Below are 23,305 nucleotides of genomic sequence, written 5' to 3' on the forward strand. Positions count from 1 at the left end.
GGGTGTGTTAAGTGGTGGTGTCCCATCCTTTTAGGCTGTTGGCCTGAAGTAGGACTAAATATATTTAAATAGTGGAGTGTGGTATTTATTTATACTTTTTGTGAGTGTAGTGTTAGATGGTAAGGTATTTGTTGAATATTTGTATTTATTTTTAAGCAAGTATACGGGAGTTATACTCCAGTCTAGTAGGTGGCGGTAATTCAACATTTATTAGATGCCAACCACCGTTAAACCTCATCGAAGAAGAAAGAAGCTTGAGTGCCTCTGTTGTCCCTCCGATTTACATCCTCACTCTTTGCTTTTTCTGACATTCTGCGCCCCGGCCACCTGCTCGACCATGGCTCTGTTGAAGTCCAGCAAGGTAATCTCCAGTATTGGGACTTTCTCCCCATCCCTGGGAGTTTTGTCTACCCGTAACAGGTAATACCAGACATGCAATCTCTGCACTGTCATATTTGACTTTGAATTAATAGCTAGCTAGCCATGTCCGCAATAACTCAAGAAGCCTAACTTCAAGTTTACTGAGTGGGGGTCCGAAGTGGTCATGCATTTACGTCTCTCACTGTGGTTTAGCTAGCTATCTACCTACCTAATATTTAAATTACATTTGATTTGATTTGCTAGCTGATTGAAAATCGCATTCATCCATCCGCCGCCCGTCGTGACTGAAATTTCCCGTTCGTATCTTTGGCTTTAGTCAAGTCATACTTGTAGACTTCAAGGCTCAACCAGTTCACTTACAATCTGACTTGGCAAGGTTATTTTCCAGCTATGGATACTGATACTGTTATTTGGTGGCTCTGTAAAAATATTATTCAGATGTCAGTGGCATGTGGTATGTTGTCATAGTGATCATTCAGTTCATCCTGTGAAAGGTCAATTATTCAAACATTTGTATATTTTAGGGTCGCAGAGGCATTTAGCCTTTGAGATTCGACGTATTTTCTCGGTTTGATCTCCCTCGCATACCGTAGCTCCCTAATTCTAGCGTGATCATTGGTTATCGTGTGCAGGCCCCTGGTCGTTGATTGGCCAAGGGATGTCCCGGTTTCTGTGACGACAGTAACCGGTGTCCTTTCTCTTTTCTTTTGGAGGACAAACTCTGCTCGCTTATAAGATACCGCTCCACATATCTGGAAAACAGGCTATGTATTCGAAAAGCATCTGCAAATACACTCTGCGTCACTGTCGGTTTTTGTTAGAACACCGTGCGCCGAGTGTTACATTATTCTCATTCAAAAATATTTTCGGTCTACATTCAAGTGCATTTTAGTCCATTAGCAGGGTATATTCAAGTCTGTGACTCCACATTGGATGGACCCTCATTGGTGCTGTCATCGCTGGCATAAATAGGACTCAGTGTCAGTGTACTCCCTGGGCCTATGAACTGTATACCAAGCATATTTATGTTTGCTCGACATCTCACAAGTTAAAATGTACAAAGTTTCTGTGTGTATGTAGATCGCACAAACTGCTGATAGTAGTAGCAATATGAACCAGTGGGTTCATATTTGTTCATATTGTTCATATTTGTTATCAGTTTTACTGATTGAGGATCTGATTTTAATGTGCAGTCCCAGAGTGTTCAATTTTAGTTGCCTGAGATCTTTTTATTATTGGACAATGGACGTTCTGTAAGGATGTTCTATAATGCTATATAAACAGGCTCTATGATCGGTGACTGTTAAGTGTGTTCCCTAAAACTCAAGGTGGGTGTCATGTCATCATTCTTGTCTATAGTCTTGTGTTGCGGTCTTGGCTTTGCTGCCCTTTGCGAAGCCTTCAGCTCGAAGTATCGCAGGTGAGTTCCAGGGTGTTTGAACACAACCGTTGAACCTGAATCTCAATGAGCTGCGGAGTATCACTGCTCAAGTCATAGTGGCTCACCCCTACATTTGACATATCAAAACATACTACTGTATGGTGAGTAGCATCAGTAGCATCACGGCTTTAGAGAGTGCAATATTACAGAAGGTTCCAATAGAAATCTAGGCTGTCTAAAACAGATGCGATTCTCTGTTGGGAGTCTTGCTGTCAACTTAAAATTTTTTCCATGCAATGTTTTAAACATATCTCTAGTTCAGCCTCAGCAGGCATATAGCCTCCAGTACAGCAGTGAGAGGAATATGTAAGATTAGAGGCCCTGCTTTCCCCTCATTCAGAGGTCATGTGGAAGAGGTCAGGGGCAAGGTCGTGTGTATAATTCTATTAGTTCCTGAACTGGGCCCCTGCTAATTTTCTGTTTCCTCCTCATAAGACACATTCCATACAGGGGGATGGAATCATTTTGTGTGTGAGAGCATTTGTATGTGTGAGAGCATATGTTTGCAGTGCCTGACTTTTCCATGAGCTGTTAATCTGTGCGTGTGTGGCTGTGGAAAGGGAAGTGTGAAGTATTGGATGGATAATCAGCTTGGTGGGGTCAGTGTGGAAAAAAAGACCAGGCTGTAATGACCAGATCCAAAGATATGATGAATGAATTTGTTCTGAATTTCAAAGAACCAATCGTTGCCTTTGTTTCAACCACTCTCTCCCTGCCCCTTAGATCCGTCATTCTGGTAGTGTAGTGGCGATGGAGAGATGTATTTAGTGCAGTACATCTCCTCCTAATGCCATCCAACCCGGGCCCTTCACCTCGACAGACTTTAAATGTGTGTAGTGGTGATTTTGTAATGTGTGTGTGTGTGTAGCTTTTTGCTGTGCAGGAACTGGGGGATGACCAGGCATTCACCAGGTCATAGTCCAGAGTGTTGGTCTACTGTGGGTGGTTGGTGCTACTCTCCTCTGGTTGGGTGAGGGCAACCGTTTCTTGAGCAGAGCATAGTACTGTTTACCGTTGAGTTTTTTTTTATTTTAAATCCGTTTCCTGGAGAAAAATAAGCCTACACTAAGTGATTTTAAGAATAGGGACCCATCCATTGGTGTCCACTGTGAAACAAATCAAATTTTATTTGTCACATACACATGGTTAGCAGATGTTAATGCGAGTGTGCTTCTAATTCTGACAATGCAGTAATAACCAACGAGTAATCTAACCTAACAATTCCACAACTACTACCTTATACACACAAGTATAAAGGGATAAAGAATATGTACATAAAGATATATGAATGAATGATGGTACAGAACGGCATAGGCAAGATGCAGTAGCTGGTATAGAATACAGTATATACATATGAGATGAGTAATGTATGGTATATAAACATAAAGTGGCATAGTTTAAAGTGGCTTGTGATACATGTATTACATAAAGATGGCAAGATGCAGTAGATGCATCAGTTTAAATGAGTACAGTGTATACATGAGATGAGTAATGTAGGGTATGTAAACATTATATTAAGTGGCATTGTTTAAAGTGGCTAGTGATACATTTTTACATACAATTTCCATTTTTAAAGTGGCTGGAGTTGAGTCAGTGTGTTGGCAGCAGCCACTCAATGTTAGTGGTGGCTGTTTAACAGTCTGATGGCCTTGAGATAGAAGCTGTTTTTCAGTCTCTCGGTCCCTGCTTTGATGCACCTGTACTGACCTCGCCTTCTGGATGATAGCGGGGTGAACAGCCAGTGGCTCGGGTGGCTGTTGTCCTTGATGATCTTTATGGCCTTCCTGTGACATCGGGTGGTGTAGGTGTCCTGGAGGGCAGGTAGTTTGCCCCCGGTGATGCGTTGTGCAGACCTCACTACCCTCTGGAGAGCCTTGCGGTTGTGGGCGGAGCAGTTGCCGTACCAGGCGGTGATATAACCCGACAGGATGCTCTCGATTGTGCATCTGTAGAAGTTTGTGAGTGCTTTTGGTGACAAGCCGAATTTCTTCAGCCTCCTGAGGTTGAAGAAGCGCTGCTGCACCTTCTTCACAACGCTGTCTGTGTGGGTGGACCAATTCCGTTTGTCCGTCATATGTATGCCGAGGAACTTAAAACTTACTACCCTCTCCACTACTGTCCCGTCGATGTGGATAGGAGGGTGCTCCCTCTGCTGTTTCCTGAAGTCCACAATCATCTCCTTTGTTTTGTTGACGTTGAGTGTGAGGTTATTTTCCTGACACCACACTCCGAGGGCCCTCACCTCCTCCCTGTAGGCTGTCTCGTCGTTGTTGGTAATCAAGCCTACCACTGTAGTGTCGTCCGCAAACTTGATGATTTTAGTTGGGGGTGTGCATGGCCACGCAGTCATGGGTGAACAGGGAGTACAGGAGAGGGCTCAGAACACACCCTTGTGAGGCCCCAGTGTTGAGGATTGTGTCGTCTGTGGACCTATTGGGGTGGTAAGCAAATTGGAGTGGGTCTAGGGTGTCAGGTAGGGTGGAGGTGATCTGGTCCTTGACTAGTCTCTCAAAGCCCTTCATGATGATGGAAGTGAGTGCTACGGGGCGGTAGTCGTTTAGCTCAGTTACCTTACTTTCTTGGGAACAGGAACAATGGTGGCCCTCTTGAAGCATGTGGGAACAGCAGACTGAGATAATGATTGATTGAATATGTCCGTAAACACACAAGTCTGCAAAATGATGTTAAATTAAGCTGCTTCTGTTTGTTTCTCCCTCTCCCCTGTGTTGCAGCTCATGGTGGGCTGGAGTGCAGATGGGTCCCCCTGACCCCATCTTGGGGGTGTCGGAGGCCTTCAAGAGGGACACCAGCCCGAAGAAGATGAACCTGGGGGTGGGAGCCTACAGGGACGACCACGGCAAACCCTTTGTGCTCGATTGTGTCCGCAAGGTAGGAATACCATTACAACCAGTGTAACACACACACAGACAGGGACTAGATAACTATCCCCAGTTTCACCCAGCCATTCCTATTTTGAGGTTCACTCCACACAGGAAAGGTGAGTAGCTACACAGGCTCTTATTGTTTTGTAATTCTGAGCTCAGCATTGGTGAAAGGCCAATCCTGTCACACTGCTATTAGCCCTTTTATGTAAGAACCGGATCAGTTAACAAACACGTAGAAGCATGAAGAAGGTGGTTTTCATGTTATTGAGCTGATTCTCACTATACAAGCTTTTATGGAGTTGCAGGCTTATGTGTTTCTGATTGGTGCATTTCTGCACTGTCATCCTGAGTTTAACTCGTATAATGTATAACCATATGGAATAGAGAATGGCCGATTTTAATTTGGGCCGATTTTCAGATTTTCATAACAATTGGAAATCGGTAATTTTGGACGCCGATTTGCCTATTTTTAAAAACATAATTTTATTTATTATTATTATGTTTTATTTAATCTTTATTTAACTAGGCAAGTCAGTTAAGAACGCATTCTTATTTTCAATGACGGCCTAGGAACGGTGGGTTAACTGCCTTGTTCAGGTGCAGAACGACAGATTTTTACACCCCCAATTTTTCAGTTTTTGATTTGTTAAAAAAGTTTGAAATATCCAATAAATGTCGTTCCACTTCATGATTGTGTCCCACTTGTTGTTGATTCTTCACAAAAAAATACAGTTTTATATCTTTATGTTTGAAGCCTGAAATGTGGCAAAAGGTCGCAAAGTTCAAGGGGGCCGAATACTTTCGCAAGGCACTGTATGTTCTCATGTTCTGAGCAAGGAACCTAAACGTTAGCTTTCTTACATGGCACATAATGAACTTTTAATTCTCCAACACTTTGTTTTTGCATTATTTAAACCAAATTGAACATGTTTCATTATTTATTTGAGGCTAAATTGATTTGATTGATTTATTATATTAAGTTAAAATAAGTGTTCATTCAGTATTGTTGTAATTGTCATTATTTCAAATGCATCTTAAAAATAGTCAGATTAATTGGTATCGGCTTTTTTTTGTCCTCCAATAATCGGTATCGGCGTTGAAAAATCATAATCGGTCGACCTCTAATATGGAACCTCTTACTGTGTGGATGTGTGTTTGCATACTTTTATGTATGTAAGTTTGAGATGCAGGCTCCAGCAGACCCATGGTTTAGACATTTACACTATTTCTGCATAGTCGTTCTGAGCTTACTGTAGCTCATACAGCCCTGCTAAACCCCAGCTGTGTGTGTTACGCTATTTTCTTTGATTTGGCAGGGCTTTGGATCAGTCAAGAAATGGATGCTGAGAAAATGTCATTTAAAAACCTTTCTACTTCCCCTCACACTCACTATTTCTCTACCGTCCTCCCCGACTCTCTCTCTCTCTCTCTCTCTCTCTCTCTCTCCTCTCTCCTCTCTCCTCTCTCTAGGCAGAGGCTCTGATTGCTTCCAAGCAGTTGGATAAAGAGTATCTGGCCATCGGTGGTCTGGGGGACTTCACCAAGTCCTGCGCTCAGCTAGCCTTGGGGGCTGACAGCGAGGTCCTCAAGAGTGGCAGGGTGAGTGGATGCGTGGGTGGTAGCTTGGAAGCACATTTGCTCTCGGTGTGTTAAGTGAATGATATAAATGCTATTAAGATCTCTCTCCTCTCTTCAGAACATCACTGTCCAGACCATCTCAGGAACCGGCTCCCTGTGCATTGGAGCCAACTTCCTGGTAAAGACCTGCCTCATAACAGCTAAACAGGAAGAGAATGAATGCACCTACACTACCACGGTTCCATTTGGGCTCATGACCCCCTAGAACAGTGCACCAGCTTATACATGCCTGAAATGACTGCCTTCTCTATAATATATATGCATTACAAATGATTGTGTTCTATAAAACAATAATATCTTCATACCGATAGTATTGAGGATTGTGTATGGTGTCAGTCAGTTAATTCCTTATATTTTTCTCTAGTCTCGTTTCCACAGTGCGTCCCGTGACGTGTACCTGCCCAAGCCCTCCTGGGGGAACCACACACCCATCTTCAGAGATGCTGGCATGCAGCTGAAAGCCTACCGCTACTACGACCCCTCCACCTGCGGCTTCGACTTCAACGGGGCGCTCGACGACATCTCTGTGAGAGAGGGATGGGAAAGGGGGGGGTTGTATGATTCCACACTGACATGGAGGACCATTACCACGTCTTGTGATCTGTTTTTATATTGTTATGTTGACTTTATAAAGTTAAGGTGTGGGGGTCTATTTCCGTCATGAGAATCTGATTTGAATGTTAGTGTAACACTATTTTCCCTCTGATACAGAAAATGCCAGAGAAGAGTGTGATCATGCTGCATGCCTGTGCCCATAACCCCACCGGTGTGGACCCCAAGCCTGAGCAGTGGAAAGAGATCGCTGACCTGGTGAAGGTGAGTGTGCTTACCATAGATATGAAATACCTCAATGGTGATTTCTCTGTAAATGCCCTAACTAGCTAAAGTCTCTGTCACTATTGGGACTCTATTGCTGAAGAGCTTTACTGCCCAGTGCCTACAGGTGTTTTGTGTGAAGACTGACATCTTTACTGTGCCAGACAACTATTTACACACACGGTCCTAATAATAACTCCTCCCCTGTTCTGCTGTTCCTTCAGAAAAGGGACCTGTTGGTGTTCTTTGACATGGCCTACCAGGGTTTTGCCAGTGGAGATATTGATCGTGATGCCTGGGCTGTTCGTCACTTCATCGAGCAGGGCCACAAAATTGTCCTGTCTCAGTCCTTCGCTAAGAACATGGGCCTCTACGGTCGGTCTCATTATACACACACGCACACACACACAAAATCTCACTCACTATGGTATTGACATAGGAGAATGGTAGAAACTCCCACTGGTGTGGTATCTTACCTGTCTGTGTGTTGACAGGTGAGCGAGTGGGAGGGTTCACTGTGGTGTGTAACGATGCCGAGGAAGCTAAGAGGGTGGAGTCTCAGCTGAAGATTCTGATCCGGCCAATGTACTCCAACCCTCCAATGAATGGAGCCAGAATCGCTGCCACTATTCTCAACACACCAGACCTTTATAAAATCTGGTAAGTGTACATACACACACACACACCTAAAAATGTTGTTTGCCCATTTCACTGATCCTGTGATTTCATAATCTACAGTGCCTTGCGAAAGTATTCGGCCCCCTTGAACTTTGCGACCTTTTGCCACATTTCAGGCTTCAAACATAAAGATATAAAACTGTATTTTTTTGTGAAGAATCATCAACAAGTGGGACACAATCATGAAGTGGAACGACATTTATTGGATATTTCAAACTTTGTAACAAATCAAAAACTGAAAAATTGGGCGTGCAAAATTATTCAGCCCCTTTACTTTCAGTGCAGCAAACTCTCTCCAGAAGTTCAGTGAGGATCTCTGAATGATCCAATGTTGACCTAAATGACTAATGATGATAAATACAATCCACCTGTGTGTAATCAAGTCTCCGTATAAATGCACCTGCACTGTGATAGTCTCAGAGGTCCGTTAAAAGCGCAGAGAGCATCATGAAGAACAAGGAACACACCAGGCAGGTCCGAGATACTGTTGTGAAGAAGTTTAAAGCCGGATTTGGATACAAAAAGATTTCCCAAGCTTTAAACATCCCGAGGAGCACTGTGCAAGCGATAATATTGAAATGGAAGGAGTATCAGACCACTGCAAATCTACCAAGACCTGGCCGTCCCTCTAAACTTTCAGCTCATACAAGGAGAAGACTGATCAGAGATGCAGCCAAGAGGCCCATGATCACTCTGGATGAACTGCAGAGATCTACAGCTGAGGTGGGAGACTGTCCATAGGACAACAATCAGTCGTATATTGCACAAATCTGGCCTTTATGGAAGAGTGGCAAGAAAGCCATTTCTTAAAGATATCCATAAAAAGTGTCATTTAAAGTTTGCCACAAGCCACCTGGGAGACACACCAAACATGTGGAAGAAGGTGCTCTGGTCAGATGAAACCAAAATTGAACTTTTTGGCAACAATGCAAAACGTTATGTTTGGTGTAAAAGCAACACAGCTGAACACACCATCCCCACTGTCAAACATGGTGGTGGCAGCATCATGGTTTGGGCCTGCTTTTCTTCAGTAGGGACAGGGAAGATGGTTAAAATTGATGGGAAGATGGATGGAGCCAAATACAGGACCATTCTGGAAGAACCTGATGGAGTCTGCAAAAGACCTGAGACTGGGACGGAGATTTGTCTTCCAACAAGACAATGATCCAAAACATAAAGCAAAATCTACAATGGAATGGTTCAAAAATAAAGATATCCAGGTGTTAGAATGGCCAAGTCAAAGTCCAGACCTGAATCCAATCGAGAATCTGTGGAAAGAACTGAAAACTGCTGTTCACAAATGCTCTCCATCCAACCTCACTGAGCTCGAGCTGTTTTGCAAGGAGGAATGGGAAAAAAATTCAGTCTCTCGATGTGCAAAACTGATAGAGACATACCCCAAGCGACTTACAGCTGTAATCGCAGCAAAAGGTGGCGCTACAAAGTATTAACTTAAGGGGGCTGAATAATTTTGCACGCCCAATTTTTCAGTTTTTGATTTGTTAAAAAAGTTTGAAATATGCAATAAATGTTGTTCCACTTCATGATTGTGTCCCACTTGTTGTTGATTCTTCACAAAAAAATACAGTTTTATATCTTTATGTTTGAAGCCTGAAATGTGGCAAAAGGTCGCAAAGTTCAAGGGGGCCGAATACTTTCGCAAGGCACTGTAGCTGACTGCCTAGGAAGGTATCGGAGTTCTCTTTGGAGTGGTCTCCTGTCTCTACACACGACTTCCATTCTGTTTCCTCATCACCCCCCTCTGATTAACCTCTCTCTACACAGGTTGGAGGAGGTCCACGGCATGGCCAACCGCATCATCAAGATGAGGGAGCAGCTGGCGGCCAACCTGAAAAACGAGGGCTCCACTCTCGACTGGCAGCATGTCATCGACCAAATCGGCATGTTCTGCTTCACAGGCCTCAAGCCTGAACAGGTACAGACAAACGACCACACCCACTCTTTATATCCACACCTGTACCTTACAACCTTATAAGACATTAATATATTCATATTGGTCATATTCATCAGTTGGAATTAAGTTTGAGTATAATGATAAATTGCGTTGACTCCAGGTGTTTGTGTGTGTCTACCCCAGGTTGAGCGTCTGACTAAGGAGTTTTCAGTGTACATGACCAAGGATGGTAGAATCTCCATGGCAGGCGTCACTTCCAGCAACGTGGGATATCTAGCGCATGGAATCCACGCCGTCACTAAGTAAAAAGGAGAATGCTGGGAGAAACAGCAGGGCACGGTGGTGCTGGACACAATCCAAATTAAAATAACTGAAAAATAGCATTTTGTGTCATTTTACTCTCCCTGCCCTCTCCACCCAGACTGTCAATTGTTCAACTTTGACCTCAACCTACCGCAAGGAGGGTTAAATGGTTAGTTCCCTGTGACCTCCCCAATGAGGCCACCATGTCAAAGGTTGTTTAGTGAAAGTCCAATGATCTGCCCTACATTTGACTAATGAGCTGATGTCTCTCTTCTATGCTTATTTATTGTATATCAAAGGTTAATATTAATTAACTTAACCTGTCATTATTAAGCCATGTATTAACATTATATTTTAAACCTACTCTGCCTGCTGTGGTCCAAATTACTGTAAGGCTACAGATGAGTTTACCAACACTTAGGCTCTGTTGTGTGTGAACTCTTGTCTGTCATTGCATATTTCTGTAGGATGTGAAAGTTCAACGTTTCCTCAACACCAGTAGAGTAGCAGAAAACAATTAGTTATAAGATAGTGCCAGACAATCTTTAGATGAGATAGTCATTGATATTTTAATATGCTTTAGAAATGGACAATAATGTATGATCATTCAGGCCTTTCACTCAGCCTCTCTTGCATTTCCACTTGCATTATCTTGTCTTCGATACTCACTATAAATAATTATATTACTGTAAACGTTTTGTGCTTTTTGCGCTAAGAGCAGAGTCTACTGTGTTTCTTCTAAGTGTTGATGAGTGAGCAGTCAGCCAGCCAGTCTTAAATGCCCACTGAATGTTCCCCCCCCCCCCCCCCCCCAAGCAATGGTTTATGAGGTTTTAAATGTGCAATATACAGAAGTCGCTCTGTCATTTCCTGGTTGCTAAAATTCTAATAGTTTGCCTAATCTCAGTTTGACGAGTAATGTGTAGAATCATTGTACCATCTAAACCGCTGTGGAATATATCTTCAATAACCGAAAGTGTTGTATTTTCAGCTGTTGGTGTACAAAACTGAAAGTAAGATGCAAAAATGAAAGTTAATGGTAAGCAGAGACAGCGCACAGAACAGATCTACTGCTTCTTAGACTTGCTTACAATGAAAATGTCTGATCTAACTAAACAATTCCATTTGAATTTGGTCCAAAAAGTTAAATTGCAGCTTTAAAAGGATAGACTGTCCTATGATGGTGCTCTTGTATTTCCACAAGAAAAGGCATTTTACAAGTGTTATTTAGATCACTGGGCGACTCCTATCCCCTCCGTTTCAGAACCAAGAGGTTATAGGACTTCTATTAATATATATAGAAAGTTGTATAGACAGTGTTTTGCTCCAATGATCAGCCTTTGAACATTTTCTCTGTGTGTGTCTTCCTGATTGTAACAAGACAGATTGTGCAAGGAAATTCACCTTTCTGCTGTCTACTCATGAAGATTAAGCTGCGCTGTCACCATTTTCGGGTTAGCGCAAAAATAATAAAACATGGAGCATCGGTCAAGTCTTTCTCTGAACAATTAAAAAAATATCTATCATTGAAATAACTGGGTTTATTTTGTATTTCTGTCTAACAAGAATATTGTCAAACCACATGTAAGAAACTGAACTGATACCGTTGGACTATGGCAATGGTCCTAGTACCCCTGGTTGGGACCAGTGTAGGACATGATTTTACTAGTTAAATCATTGGTTTTATTAGACACAAAATACTCTCCTTTTTATGAAGATGTATCAGCAGTACACAGGAGGTTGGTGGCAAATTGGGGAGGACAGGCTCGTGATAATGGCTGGAGCGGAATAGGTGGAATGGTATCAAATACATCAAACATACAGTTGAAGTTGGAAGTTTACATACACTTAGGTTGGAGTCATTAAAACTTGTTTTTCAACCACTCCACAAATTTCTTGTTAACAAACTATAGTTTTGGCAAGTCAGTTAGGACATCTACTTTGTGCATGACACAAGGATTTTTTCCAACAATTGTTTACAGACAGATTATTTCACTTATAATTCACAATTCCAGTGGGTCAGAAGTTTACATACACGAAGTTGATTGTGCCTTTAAACAGCTTGGAAAAGTCCAGAAAATGATGTCATGGCTTTAGAAGCTTCTGATAGGCTAATTGACATCATTTGAATCAATTGGAGGTGTACTTGTGGATGTATTTCAAGACCTACCTTCAAACCCCATGCCTCTTTGCTTGACATCATGGGAAAATCAAAGGAAATCAGCCAAGACCTCAGAAAAACAATTGTAGACCTCCACAAGTCTGGTTCATCCTTGGGAGCAATTTCCAAATGCACGTTCATCTGTACAAACAATAGTACGCAAGTATAAACACCATGGGACCACGCAGCCATCATACCGCTCAAAAGGAGACGCATTCTGTCGCCTAGAGATGAACGTACTTTGGTGCGAAAAGTGCAAATCAATCGCAGAACAACAGCAAAGGAACTTGTGAAGATGCTGGAGGAAACAGGTACAGAAGTATCTATATCCACAGTAAAACAAGTCCTATATTGACATAACCTGAAAGGCTGCTCAGTAAGGAAGAAGCCACTGCTCCAAAACCACCATAAAAAAGCCAGACTACGGTTTGCAACTGCACATGGGAACAAAGATTGTACTTTTTGGAGAAATGTCCTCTGCTCTGATGAAACAAAAATAGAACTGTTTGGCCATAATGACCATTGTTATGTTTGGAGGAAAAAGGGGGAGGCTTGCAAGCCGAAGAACACCATCCCAACCGTGAAGCACGGGGGTGGCAGCATCATGTTATGGGGGTGCTTTGCTGCAGGAGGGACTGGTGCACTTCACAAAATAGATGGCATCATGAGGCAATCCTATAGAAAATTTGTGGGCAGAACTGAAAAAGCGTGTGCGAGCAAGGAGGCCTACAAATCTGACTCAGTACACCAGCTCTGACAGGAGGAATGGGCCAAAATTCACCCAACTTATTGTGGGAAGCTTGTGGAAGGCTACCCAAAACGTTTGACCCATGTTAAACAATTTAAAGGCAATGCTACCAAATACTAATTGATTGTATGTAAACTTCTGACCCACTGGGAATGTGATGAAGAAATAAAAGCTGAAATAAATCATTCTCTCTACCATTATTCGGACATTTTACGTTCTTAAAATAAAGTGGTGATCCTAACTGACCTAAGACAGGGCATTTTTACTATGATTAAATGTTAGGAATTGTGAAACTGTGTTTAAATGTATTTGGCTAAGGTGTATAAACTTCTGACTTCAACTGTATGGCTTCCATATGTTTAAAGCCAGTCTAGTCGCGCTGTTTCTACATGATTATGAACCGTCCTCCCCTTAGCAGCCTCCTGTGCTGCAGTATCTACCCTGAATAAACCATTTCTGGTATGATTTTGCGTTCTCGTGGCAGTAAACTACAATTCCCACCATGCACTTTGTTTTTAAAGAATTTTACATTGTCACATGATCACATCCCAATCAAGTCACATGCCACCGTTGCTTGTTCAGAAGGAATTTCATTCCACGTGCGGTTGTTGCAGAGAAACACAAGTATCGGAGAGACAATAGAGAGGTATTTATTGAGTATTTTATATGCATTTTCATATTTTCAACTGAATAGGTTCAAGGATATGTAGGTGAAGAGGTCGGTATCAGGTCGGCAACAGCTGACTATGATGCGGTGTCCAGTTTGCTGTAAAGACATCAGCAATTAGGTTAATTGTCGTGATTTGTGTTTTTCTAGACCTGTAGCTAGATCTGAATCTAAGATTCAGCTGCTTTATATGCAAAGTTGCCTATTAGTAAAGCTACAAAATGTCTGTATTTTATGAATGTTTCTAGTCGTTATTGTTTAGGTAGCTCCAGTAGCGTTTCTATGATTTGATGACATTGTGTGTGTTATTTCATTATTTGTATGTCGTCGGTGTTATTCTATAATGTAGAAAATAGTCAAAATAAAGAAACCCTTGAATGAGTAGGTGTTCTAAACCTTCTAAGACCGGTAGTGTATTTCACAGTGGTTTAGATGGTAGAGTGATTCTCTACACTGAGGGCTTGTTTTGACACAAACTGAAGTTAGGCAAACTATTTTGAATTTTTGCGAAAAGGAAATGGCGGAGCGATTTCTGCATATTGCACCTTTTTAAGAATTTGGTAAAAAATTATAATAAATGTAGGGAAACTATCCCTTTTTTAAAATAGGTCTTAATGTCCTGCAGGGAATATATTTCCCCTTCAGGGGATTTGAAAATGTTAATGGTATGATAATTCATTTCTCCAAGTCACCTCAATTTAAAGAAAAATCTAAAGGTGGTTGAGGATGACTAGTTGCAGACACGTGTCATCTTTTTATTTAGTGTTTATGGTCTATTGACAGGCCCCTTACAATCTCTGCCTAGCAGCTTGTGAACACAAACAAAATGACAAAATAATTGAGGTAAGAGAAGTATGTAGTCTATTTCCCTTTGACTAAATTAAGTGAGATGAAGTTGTTATCCACCTTGTATTTCAATATAGCTTATTCTCATTTATGACTTAAAATCAACATGTCCATGACATAGCTTAGCTACATGAATGCCTACAAAAATGCATGGCCCCTGACAAGCACAATAATTAGTCTGTAGGTCACATGCCTGACAGTGAGGTTTACAACATATATCTACTGTGACACACTGTGTCATCATGAGAACAGTGACCCTGATCACTGAAGTCCACTTTACTGTGATCCTTCTCAGGGATATGAAGTGAAAGGTCTGATCCCAAGAGATATCTAAAGCTAATGATTACATGTCTCTTTAGAATGTGTTTCCGAGGGATGCTGTAAAGCAGGGGTAGGCAACTAGATTCAGCCTAGGGGCGATTTTTGTCGGAGCGAATGGTCGGGTGCCGGAACATAATTATAATAATTTTGAACACTGAAATTGACTACAACTAGGCCCAAAAAGAGATTATATTTGAAAATAACAATTTCATACCTTGATTACTTTGAGAAACGATCATGTCTCTTTTTTATTTTATTTGTGGGAATACTTGGGAACAGATTTCTTAAATTAAACTAATTTTTAGGTGAGTTCCTGGTGATTAGTCTTTTTTTGACCAGTCTTTTTATTTATTTAAGATTTTTTATTTTTGGTCATATCCTGGTGTTGGTGAGTAAAGCAAGGTCAGCCGACAGCACAAGGCATGGGACCGGGGGGAGAACGCACTGACAAGAACGTGTAGGCTACTGGGAAAGCAGGTTGTGGCTTTACTAGGTAGTAAGCACTTAGAGAGCGCTGAGATAAGGTGTCGAGAAGGCCAAAGATGTAATGTGTGTTTGTCTTGTTGCAGATTGATGAAAGGGTTGACTGCTGGGTGACACTACATCCACTTTGAGGATAAACTGACAAGCAATCATCTGTGTCCTAAATGTCACAAGAGCCACAACAAACTTTCAACCTTCAGACTTACCCCTCAACCCAAACTCTGAATACCCGCAACTCAGCTCTTTAGTGTTGAAGTCTGCATCGAACAGAGTAGGGTGAATTTGAGGGTGTTTTAGATCGTGTTTTTGGGACTGTGCCTGCCGGGTTGTGTCCCATGGCGATTAACAGTGAGGCGGGGGACTGGGCCGAGGCTGGGATTGAAGATGCTGGTGAGAGGGCGTGGCTACTGCAGAGCCCCGTTGTGGAGTCCGTTCACCCCCCTTTGTCAGACAGGGAGAGGAGTGGAGGGGTGTCTGCCACAGCCGCTGTCTTCATTGTGGTGAACGCTGCGCTGGGGGCAGGACTACTCAACTTCCCCGCCGCCTTCAACATGGCCGGAGGCGTGATTGCAGGGGTGGTGCTACAGATGGTGAGCGCTACACACATACTTTTGAGACCGAAGCCTGCACACGGTGGCACTCCAGGAGCAGAAGTGATAAATACTGCATATATATACAGGGATGTATTTAGTAAAACTTCCTGTTTTTGTGTGTTGTAGTCCATGCTGAGTTTCATCATCAGTGGTCTGGTGATCCTGGCATACTGCTCCCAGGTTAGTAAGTTAATACACTCCCCCCGCTACAATTTAAGACATTCTTATCCAGCAGTACTCATCCTAGTGACCCTGTGCTGCTTGTCTAGGTCAGTAATGAGAGCACCTACCAGGAGGTGGTGCGGGCCTCGTGTGGGAAGGTCACCGGTGTAATCTGTGAGGTGGCCATCGCTGTCTACACCTTCGGCACCTGCATCGCCTTCTTTATCGTCATTGGAGACCAGCTGGACCGCTGTGAGTGTTTCTCACACATAGATAATGAACGTGTGCACACACTTTTTTAAGTACTTTATTTGAATCCAGAAATCACATTACAGTCGAGAAGAATTCAAGCAATTCAAACGGACATGGATATCTGGACACTTATGGATGCATTTACTTGAAGACAGTGCAGATATAAAGTTTGACGGCACTCGGTTACTAAACTTTGCATCTGCGCTGTTCTTCAGGGGAATGTGTTTTTGGTCATAGTTAAAAGTAGTCATTGTGCATAGAGTTGTCTGGGTGGTTTAACTTTGCAATCATTATTTTTTGTTTGACATACATTTTAAAGTGAAAAATCGAAGTCTCCGCATCACTCTTGTTACCATAGAATTGCCCAACTTCTTCTCCAAACCGCTAAGCTGCCTATGACAGCTGACACACAAGGGGCTGGTATTTCAGCAACCTGTCAGCAAAGGTCTGCTCCATGTAGGAGTCAAAAGAGCAACCCACTTCTAAAATTAGCTCCTCCCCCACAACAACAATATCTGGCATATTCTGTATACAAGAAAACACATCAATGTCAAACCAGCCTCCTCTGACAAGAGACTGTTTGTGAATGGTGTTACTGTCTGTCTCGCATCACTAGCTATCGGGTCAATGAGGCGGTCATGTCTAGCTATGTAAAAGTCCTTGTATGAACGCAACCATTAACAACGTGCCGCAGACTCCATTACGTTTGACTTGTGTAAAATACAATACAGATCAAAGTTTGCAGGGTACCAGAGTACTAGGTTACACACACACACACAGTTGACAAAACAGAAGGTCATTTCACTCAGTTGCAGATTGTAGCATTGGCTAGCCTTTTTCACCAGTTTTCCATTTCCTTTGTACCTTCAAAAAAGGTAATCCTCAGCTGTTATTGCACCATCACACTAGATGTGTGTTAGTTGATGTGTTGTATTAGTGTCGTCAGTAAATTAAGAGTTGTTATCACTGTGGATAAGAGCCAAGGGAGTCTGTGATGAGATCCTCTCTAGCTCAGCTATTTAGATATGCCGTCATACTGAAATGGCCTTTGAGTGCTGACCAGTTGGAAAGCCACCTTCGGTCAACCTCAGATGGACTATGACCCTGCTATCAGATAGCCAGCACTACAACAATTCCACTTTAAATAAGACGTTAGTCAATGGAATGTTTTGTTTGCTCTGCTCCCTTTCCTCTATCTCTCTTACTATCTCTGTCTTTCTGTAGTGATGGCTGCAATAGCTCATTTGCCAGACGGTGTGGTCGGTGGTCACTGGTACATTGACCGTAAGTTCACCATTTGTGTGACCGCCGTCCTGGTCATTCTGCCTCTCTCCATCCCCAAAGAGATTGGCTTCCAGAAATACGCCAGGTATGCCTTCCTGCATCCAATGAATACACTTTACACATTGACCAAGTATATCTTTCCACACCACCCTTTAGTCTACAACTGATGATTGAATTAGAATTTGAAGCCTGCTTTGTATCACTAGGCTACAGGAACACAGGTCCGTCTGATAAGGCTGTTCTCCTGTTTGTAGTGCGCTGAGTGTTGTTGGCACCTGGTATGTCACCATTGTGGTAATACTGAAATACATCTGGCCTGATAAAGAGATGACCCCTGGCTACATTCCAACCAGGTAAGCTAATTGAACTACTGTACCAGTCAAAAGTTTGGACACACCTACTCATTCCAGTTTTTTTTTCTTTTTTTTCTACATTGTAGAATAGTGAATAGTGAAGACATCAAAACTATGAAATAACAAATATGGAATCATGTAGTAACCAGAAAAGTGTAAAACAAATCAACATATATTTTATATTTGAGATTCTTCAAATAGCCACACTTTGCCTTGACAGCTTTGCACACTTTTGGCATTTTCTCAACCAGCTTCATGAGGTAGTCACCTCGAATGCATTTCAATTAACAGGTGTGCCTTGTTAAAGGTTAATTTGTGGAATTTCTTTCCTTAAATGCGTTTGAGCTAATCCATTTTGTTTTGACAAGGGTTGGTAAACAGAAGGTATCCCTATTTGGTAAAAGACCAAATCCATATTATGGCAAGAACAGCTAAAAAAAAAACAGAAATGACAGTCCATCATTACTTTAAGACATGAAGGTCAGTCAAACCAGAACATTTCAAGAACGTTGAAAGTTTCTTCAAGTGCAGATGTAAAAACCATCAAGCGCTATGATGAAACTGACTCTTATGAGGACCGCCACAGAAAAGGAAGACCCAGAGTTGCTTCTGCTGCAGAGGATAAGTTCATTAGTTAACTGAACCTCAGATTGCAGCCCAAATAAATGCTTCACAGAGTTCAAGTAACAGACGCATCTCAACATCAACTGTTCAGAGGAGACTGTGTGAATCAGGCCTTCATGGTTGAATTGCTGCAAAGAAACCAGTACATAAGGACATCAATAAGAAGAAGAGACTTGCTTGGGCAAGAAAGAAACACGAGCAATGGACATTAGACCTGTGGAAATATATCCTTTGGTCTGATGAGTCCAAATTTGAGATTTTTGGTTCCAAGCACAATGTCTTTGGTATGCAGAGTAGGTGAACGGATGATATCCGCATGTGTGGTTCCCACCGTGAAGCATGGAGGAGGAGGTGTGGGGAGCTTTGCTGGTGACACTGTCTGTGATTTATTTAGAATTCAAGGCACACTTACCCAGCATGGCTACCACAGCATTCTGCAGCAATACGCCATCCCAGCTGGTTTTCACTTAGTGGGACTATGATTTGTTTTTCAACAGGGCAATGACCCAAAACACACATCCAGGCTGTGTAAGGGCTATTTGACCAAGGAGAGTGATGGAGTGCTGCAGCAGATGACCTGTCCTCCACAATCACCCAACCTCAACCCAATTGAGATGGTTTGGGATGAGTTGGACCGCAGAGTGAAGAAAAAGCAGCCAACAAGTGCACAGCATATGTGGGAACTCCTTCAAGACTATTGGAAAAGCATTCCTCATGAAGCTGGTTGAGTGAATGCCAAGAGTTTACAAGCACCCATGATGCCAGATGGGAGAGAAAGTCCAGAAACGGCATTTCAGCCCACTCTCCTTGCATTAAAGCACATTCTATATCAAATTACATTTCACATCATGCTTTGTTTGTGTTGATCAGCCAGTGTGTCTGTTACAGCCCGTCCTCCTGGAGTGCAGTTTTGAACGCCATGCCCACCATATGCTTTAGCTTCCAGGTATCTGTCTGTGTTTGTTTGTGTGTATGAATGTGCAGGGGTGTGCATATGGCTATTTCTAATCCTTGGTTGAAAATGCTTGAAGTTATTTACATCCTTACACAATCTCTCTCTTTCTCATTTTCTCTATCTCTCAGTGTCATGTGAGCAGTGTGCCAGTGTTTAACAGCATGAGAAGGAGTGAACTCAAGCCCTGGGGAGGTGTGGTCACCGTCGGCATGATCATCTGCCTCTTTGTCTACACTGGCACAGGTGTGTGTTTGTCCACTGTGTGGCTCTATAGTCAGTTTTGAAAGCATCAGAGTTTTTTTTTATGACATGGCCCATTTCTTGTGTGATTCGTTGATGTGTAATGGTGCATACCCCATGTCTCAGGTGTCTGTGGCTTTCTGTCATTTGGGTCTAACGTCAGTCAGGATGTGCTGATGTCATATCCTCCTAATGACATCGCCGTGGCGATCGCAAGGGCCTTCGTCGTCATCTGTGTTATCACCTCCTATCCCATTCTACACTTCTGTGGCCGGTGAGACACTAACCTTACCCTACAAAGTACTGTGTGCCACCCATGCCGTTTCAGTACTACATTGTTGTGTTGTGTAACTTGTTTCTTCAGGGCGGTGCTGGAGGGGCTATGGCTCCGTTTCCACGGCGAGCAGGTGGAATTGTGTGTGAGGCGTGAGCGGAGACGCAGAGTGTTGCAGACGCTTGTGTGGTTCACGGTCACACTCGTCCTCGCACTCTTCATCCCCGACATTGGCCGAGTCATCTCCCTCATCGGAGGACTGGCAGCCTGCTTCATCTTTGTCTTCCCAGGTACGACCAGTGTGTCTGATTCTGTGTGTGTGTTTACAATGTGTTTATATCAGCAATAAGCATAATGCCTGTATATAATGTCTGCTCTTCCCTGCAGGTCTGTGTCTGATTCAGGCAAAGCTCTCAGAAACAGAGGTTCGATCTGCTAGGTAAGACTAGACTCACTACCTGTACGTAATCTCCTCATGTGACTGTTTACTGAACGCTGATCTTCTTTCTCCATAGCTGGCATGGGATGGTGGTCTACGGCGTCATCATGGTAACCATCGGCACTTTCATCTTTGGCCAGACCACCACCAATGCCATCTATCAAGACGCCATCCACTATTCGGACAGCCAATAGAATTCTGACCAGGAAGACTCTTTGCTGGAGGAGGATGCAGGTCTATGCTGCTATTCTGAACTTTATTGACTTGTATCAGGATGTCGAGGATCCAACACATACATGCAAACACACTCCCTCTTGTGACCTCTCCTGCACATCTCGTTGTCTCCCTGATGATGAAACCGCTCCATAGCAAGGACTCGTGTCACCTATGGAGCGATGCTCTAGGATTAGATGATTCCTGAGAGCAACCTCTGACAAGGGACCTACCTTTTCAAAAAGATTATGCAAATGTTATGTTTTTGATTTTAATTTATTTTCACCCCGTTGTGGGCTGCAGTACCAAATCTGTCTTGACATTCTCAACCCCTCCCTATGCCTTTCCCTGCTGGTCCAGCATGCACCACTGCACTACAGGTGGCATCCCATCCTTCAAGAAACTGGGCAGTGGGAGAGGGTACCTCTCTCTAATTGGTGTTGTTACTGATGAGTAATGAACATACTGTTTTAAGAATGTGGCCAAACATTTCCATCAATTTTTTTTTATAGTAATTTTACAATTCCAATGATCAAGTGGTTTGAAGACGTATCCTGCAACTGCAGTTCTGAAATCTATGTAATGTGGCAAGTGTATTATAATTTTAAGTGATTTTGAATGCTTTGAGATTTCAGAAGTCTGGGGTCTCAGGCTGATTCCTGTGGTTAAATGATTGTATATGGCCTAGCTTTAAACAGACAGATATTTTAAATGTGCTTTACTGATAGAGATTAGCTATAGACTACAGACAGAGGTAAGGGACACAAATCTATCATGTTCAAAGGGATTGTTCCTCAGGGCAGCAATTACTGTTTTACAATGACTTGAATGAGATTGGAAATGCTTGAAATTCAATTACTTTTTATTGTTTTATTCCATAATTGGAGCCAAGGGAAATAGTTTTTTCTGAACTGAACCAATTTAGTAATCAGGTTGAACAATATGCAGTCTTATTGTCATGAATTATCCTGTTATCAATCTACAATTTAATAAACATGACGGTTTTGTCATTGAATTCAGATTGTCATAGTTTTGTCCTATACCCTCATGTTAGTGAAAACATCTTATCAGGTGAATGACTATGGCAGGTAAAAATAATCAACATTTAAAAATGAATAGATTTGGTAGACAGTTTTGGTAGACACACACACACAGCTCATTGGAAGAGAAAGTGTAAACTCGAACAGTCTATTAGCTAGAAAGGTATCTTGGTGTACAGTAGTGATTTTAGCAGGTAAATCTTGGTGGGATGAGTGCCAGCAAATCAACAACACTAAACAATACATTAATTGCACTATAACGGTGACAAACGGTAACCACACACTGTTAGGGCCTACATAAAGCTGTCCCAACATTCTTACCACTGGCTAACAGCGGAGCCTTGTTCGACAGCGAAACAGTTAATTTAGCCTCATTAACTGCCTTTAAAAAAATAATAGCTAATGTGGCTGACTTGCTTAAACAAATGTGGTTTCTAATGACAATTGAGATGAACAAACTATGTCATAAGGGGACGACAAGCGGATAATAGGCAATCCGTAATTTCGAATAAGACATGAGCGAGCTAGGATGGATGTAACATTAGTCAATATAACTATTTGTTTAGCACTTTTGAAATGTACAGCGACAGAATTCAGAACATGGGCCGTTCTTACAGTGTTCTTCCTGTACACCAAGTCAGAACCATAGGATAAATAAAGGGGACATGTAAGCAGACAATGAAAGCTCTTACAATATTCAATGATTACATTTCTCTATAACAGGTTATAGGCTACATGTGCACCACCAAGTTAGAACAGTAGGTGAAATTAAGGGGTAAATAGACAATTATTAGGGTGAAGCACATGGGCTACTAACATCATAACATACACTTAGTACTACTTTCTTAGCTACAGTACACATATCTCCCTGGCATATTACATAATTTATGCTGCAGCAATACATTTTTGGACTCACCTTGTGCTGTGCTCACTTGAACAGGAAGGTGGCGTGGCAGTCCTTTGTGGGAACATTTTGTCATCAAAGTCTGGCATTCTCTCAATTTATGGTGCTTTCAAAACAACTGGGAATTCAGAAAAAGGTCCAATCGTAATGACCTCACTGACCTCATAGCTCGAGAAAGAGGCCGGATTTACAATTCCGAGTTGGATGACCATTCAAAACAGACTTTCCCAATCGGAGCTTATTTTATTCCCAACTTCCCAGTTGTCTTGAGCTCACGGAAGTCAAGTTTTTGCAGTTCCCGAGTTAATGGATGTTTTGAGCGTGGCACAAATCGTGCATCATTGACAGCATTGCCAATTTTGAATGTTTAGCATTTTAAACTTGGAAAAGAGCCCCTTAATTCCAGAAGTGGGACCACACAGCCACTGATTCCTTTCAAACCACTCATTGTTGAATTTGCGATTTCCAACTTGTGTAATGTTTATGTCCAATGGCTGATGAGCACTGATACATTTTATCTAATAATTTCTCTTCATTATTTATTTTCATATTACAAGGATTAAAAAGAATTTGCCAGTAGATTGTCGACTTGATTCATGATTTCATGATCAGTCCAATCAAAGCTACTGTAAATATGTGATTTGATGTCATTTTTATCTGTGGCCAATGACCTTGAGCCTTCTTGGATT

General features: G+C 42.2%; 2 protein-coding genes across 3 annotated transcripts; both read left to right on the plus strand.

Moving 5' to 3' along the window:
- Positions 1-215: 215 nt before the first annotated feature.
- LOC110526452 (aspartate aminotransferase, mitochondrial) lies at positions 216-11,589 on the plus strand. The gene is made up of 10 exons (XM_021607445.3): positions 216-420; positions 4,555-4,711; positions 6,178-6,306; positions 6,404-6,463; positions 6,710-6,871; positions 7,057-7,161; positions 7,386-7,536; positions 7,656-7,821; positions 9,625-9,775; positions 9,938-11,589. The coding sequence occupies exons 1-10, from the start codon at positions 338-340 to the stop codon at positions 10,058-10,060; spliced, it is 1,287 nt and encodes a 428-aa protein (XP_021463120.2). The 5' UTR covers positions 216-337; the 3' UTR covers positions 10,061-11,589.
- Positions 11,590-13,498: 1,909 nt separating this feature from the next.
- Positions 13,499-21,687, plus strand: LOC110526454 (sodium-coupled neutral amino acid transporter 7). Of its 2 annotated transcripts, none has more exons than XM_021607446.3 (12): positions 13,499-13,612; positions 15,370-15,873; positions 16,003-16,056; positions 16,146-16,290; positions 17,515-17,659; positions 17,829-17,927; positions 19,440-19,497; positions 19,635-19,749; positions 19,873-20,020; positions 20,111-20,310; positions 20,408-20,459; positions 20,536-21,687. In XM_021607446.3, the coding sequence occupies exons 2-12, from the start codon at positions 15,619-15,621 to the stop codon at positions 20,651-20,653; spliced, it is 1,389 nt and encodes a 462-aa protein (XP_021463121.2). In that variant the 5' UTR covers positions 13,499-13,612; positions 15,370-15,618; the 3' UTR covers positions 20,654-21,687. The 2 variants fall into 2 exon arrangements, 1 of the variants encoding a protein (XP_021463121.2); XR_016496838.1 differs by having other exon boundaries at positions 13,506-13,612; positions 19,049-19,497.
- Positions 21,688-23,305: the final 1,618 nt, after the last annotated feature.

Source organism: Oncorhynchus mykiss, chromosome 6 (genome assembly GCF_057628025.1).
Source record: "Oncorhynchus mykiss isolate SJ-2025 chromosome 6, ASM5762802v1, whole genome shotgun sequence".
Taxonomy (NCBI): Eukaryota; Metazoa; Chordata; class Actinopteri; order Salmoniformes; family Salmonidae; genus Oncorhynchus; species Oncorhynchus mykiss.

Excerpts from the sequence above, each read along its gene's own strand:
- LOC110526452 (XM_021607445.3), top strand. The coding sequence starts at position 338 with ATGGCTCTGTTGAAGTCCAGCAAGGTAATCTCCAGTATTGGGACTTTC. Across the intron at positions 6,872-7,056 it reads GGGCGCTCGACGACATCTCT|AAAATGCCAGAGAAGAGTGT; the intron begins GTGAGAGAGGGA and ends CCTCTGATACAG. Across the intron at positions 9,776-9,937 it reads CAGGCCTCAAGCCTGAACAG|GTTGAGCGTCTGACTAAGGA; the intron begins GTACAGACAAAC and ends TGTCTACCCCAG.
- LOC110526454 (XM_021607446.3), top strand. The coding sequence starts at position 15,619 with ATGGCGATTAACAGTGAGGCGGGGGACTGGGCCGAGGCTGGGATTGAA. Across the intron at positions 16,057-16,145 it reads TCCTGGCATACTGCTCCCAG|GTCAGTAATGAGAGCACCTA; the intron begins GTTAGTAAGTTA and ends CTGCTTGTCTAG. Across the intron at positions 19,498-19,634 it reads CCATATGCTTTAGCTTCCAG|TGTCATGTGAGCAGTGTGCC; the intron begins GTATCTGTCTGT and ends TCTATCTCTCAG.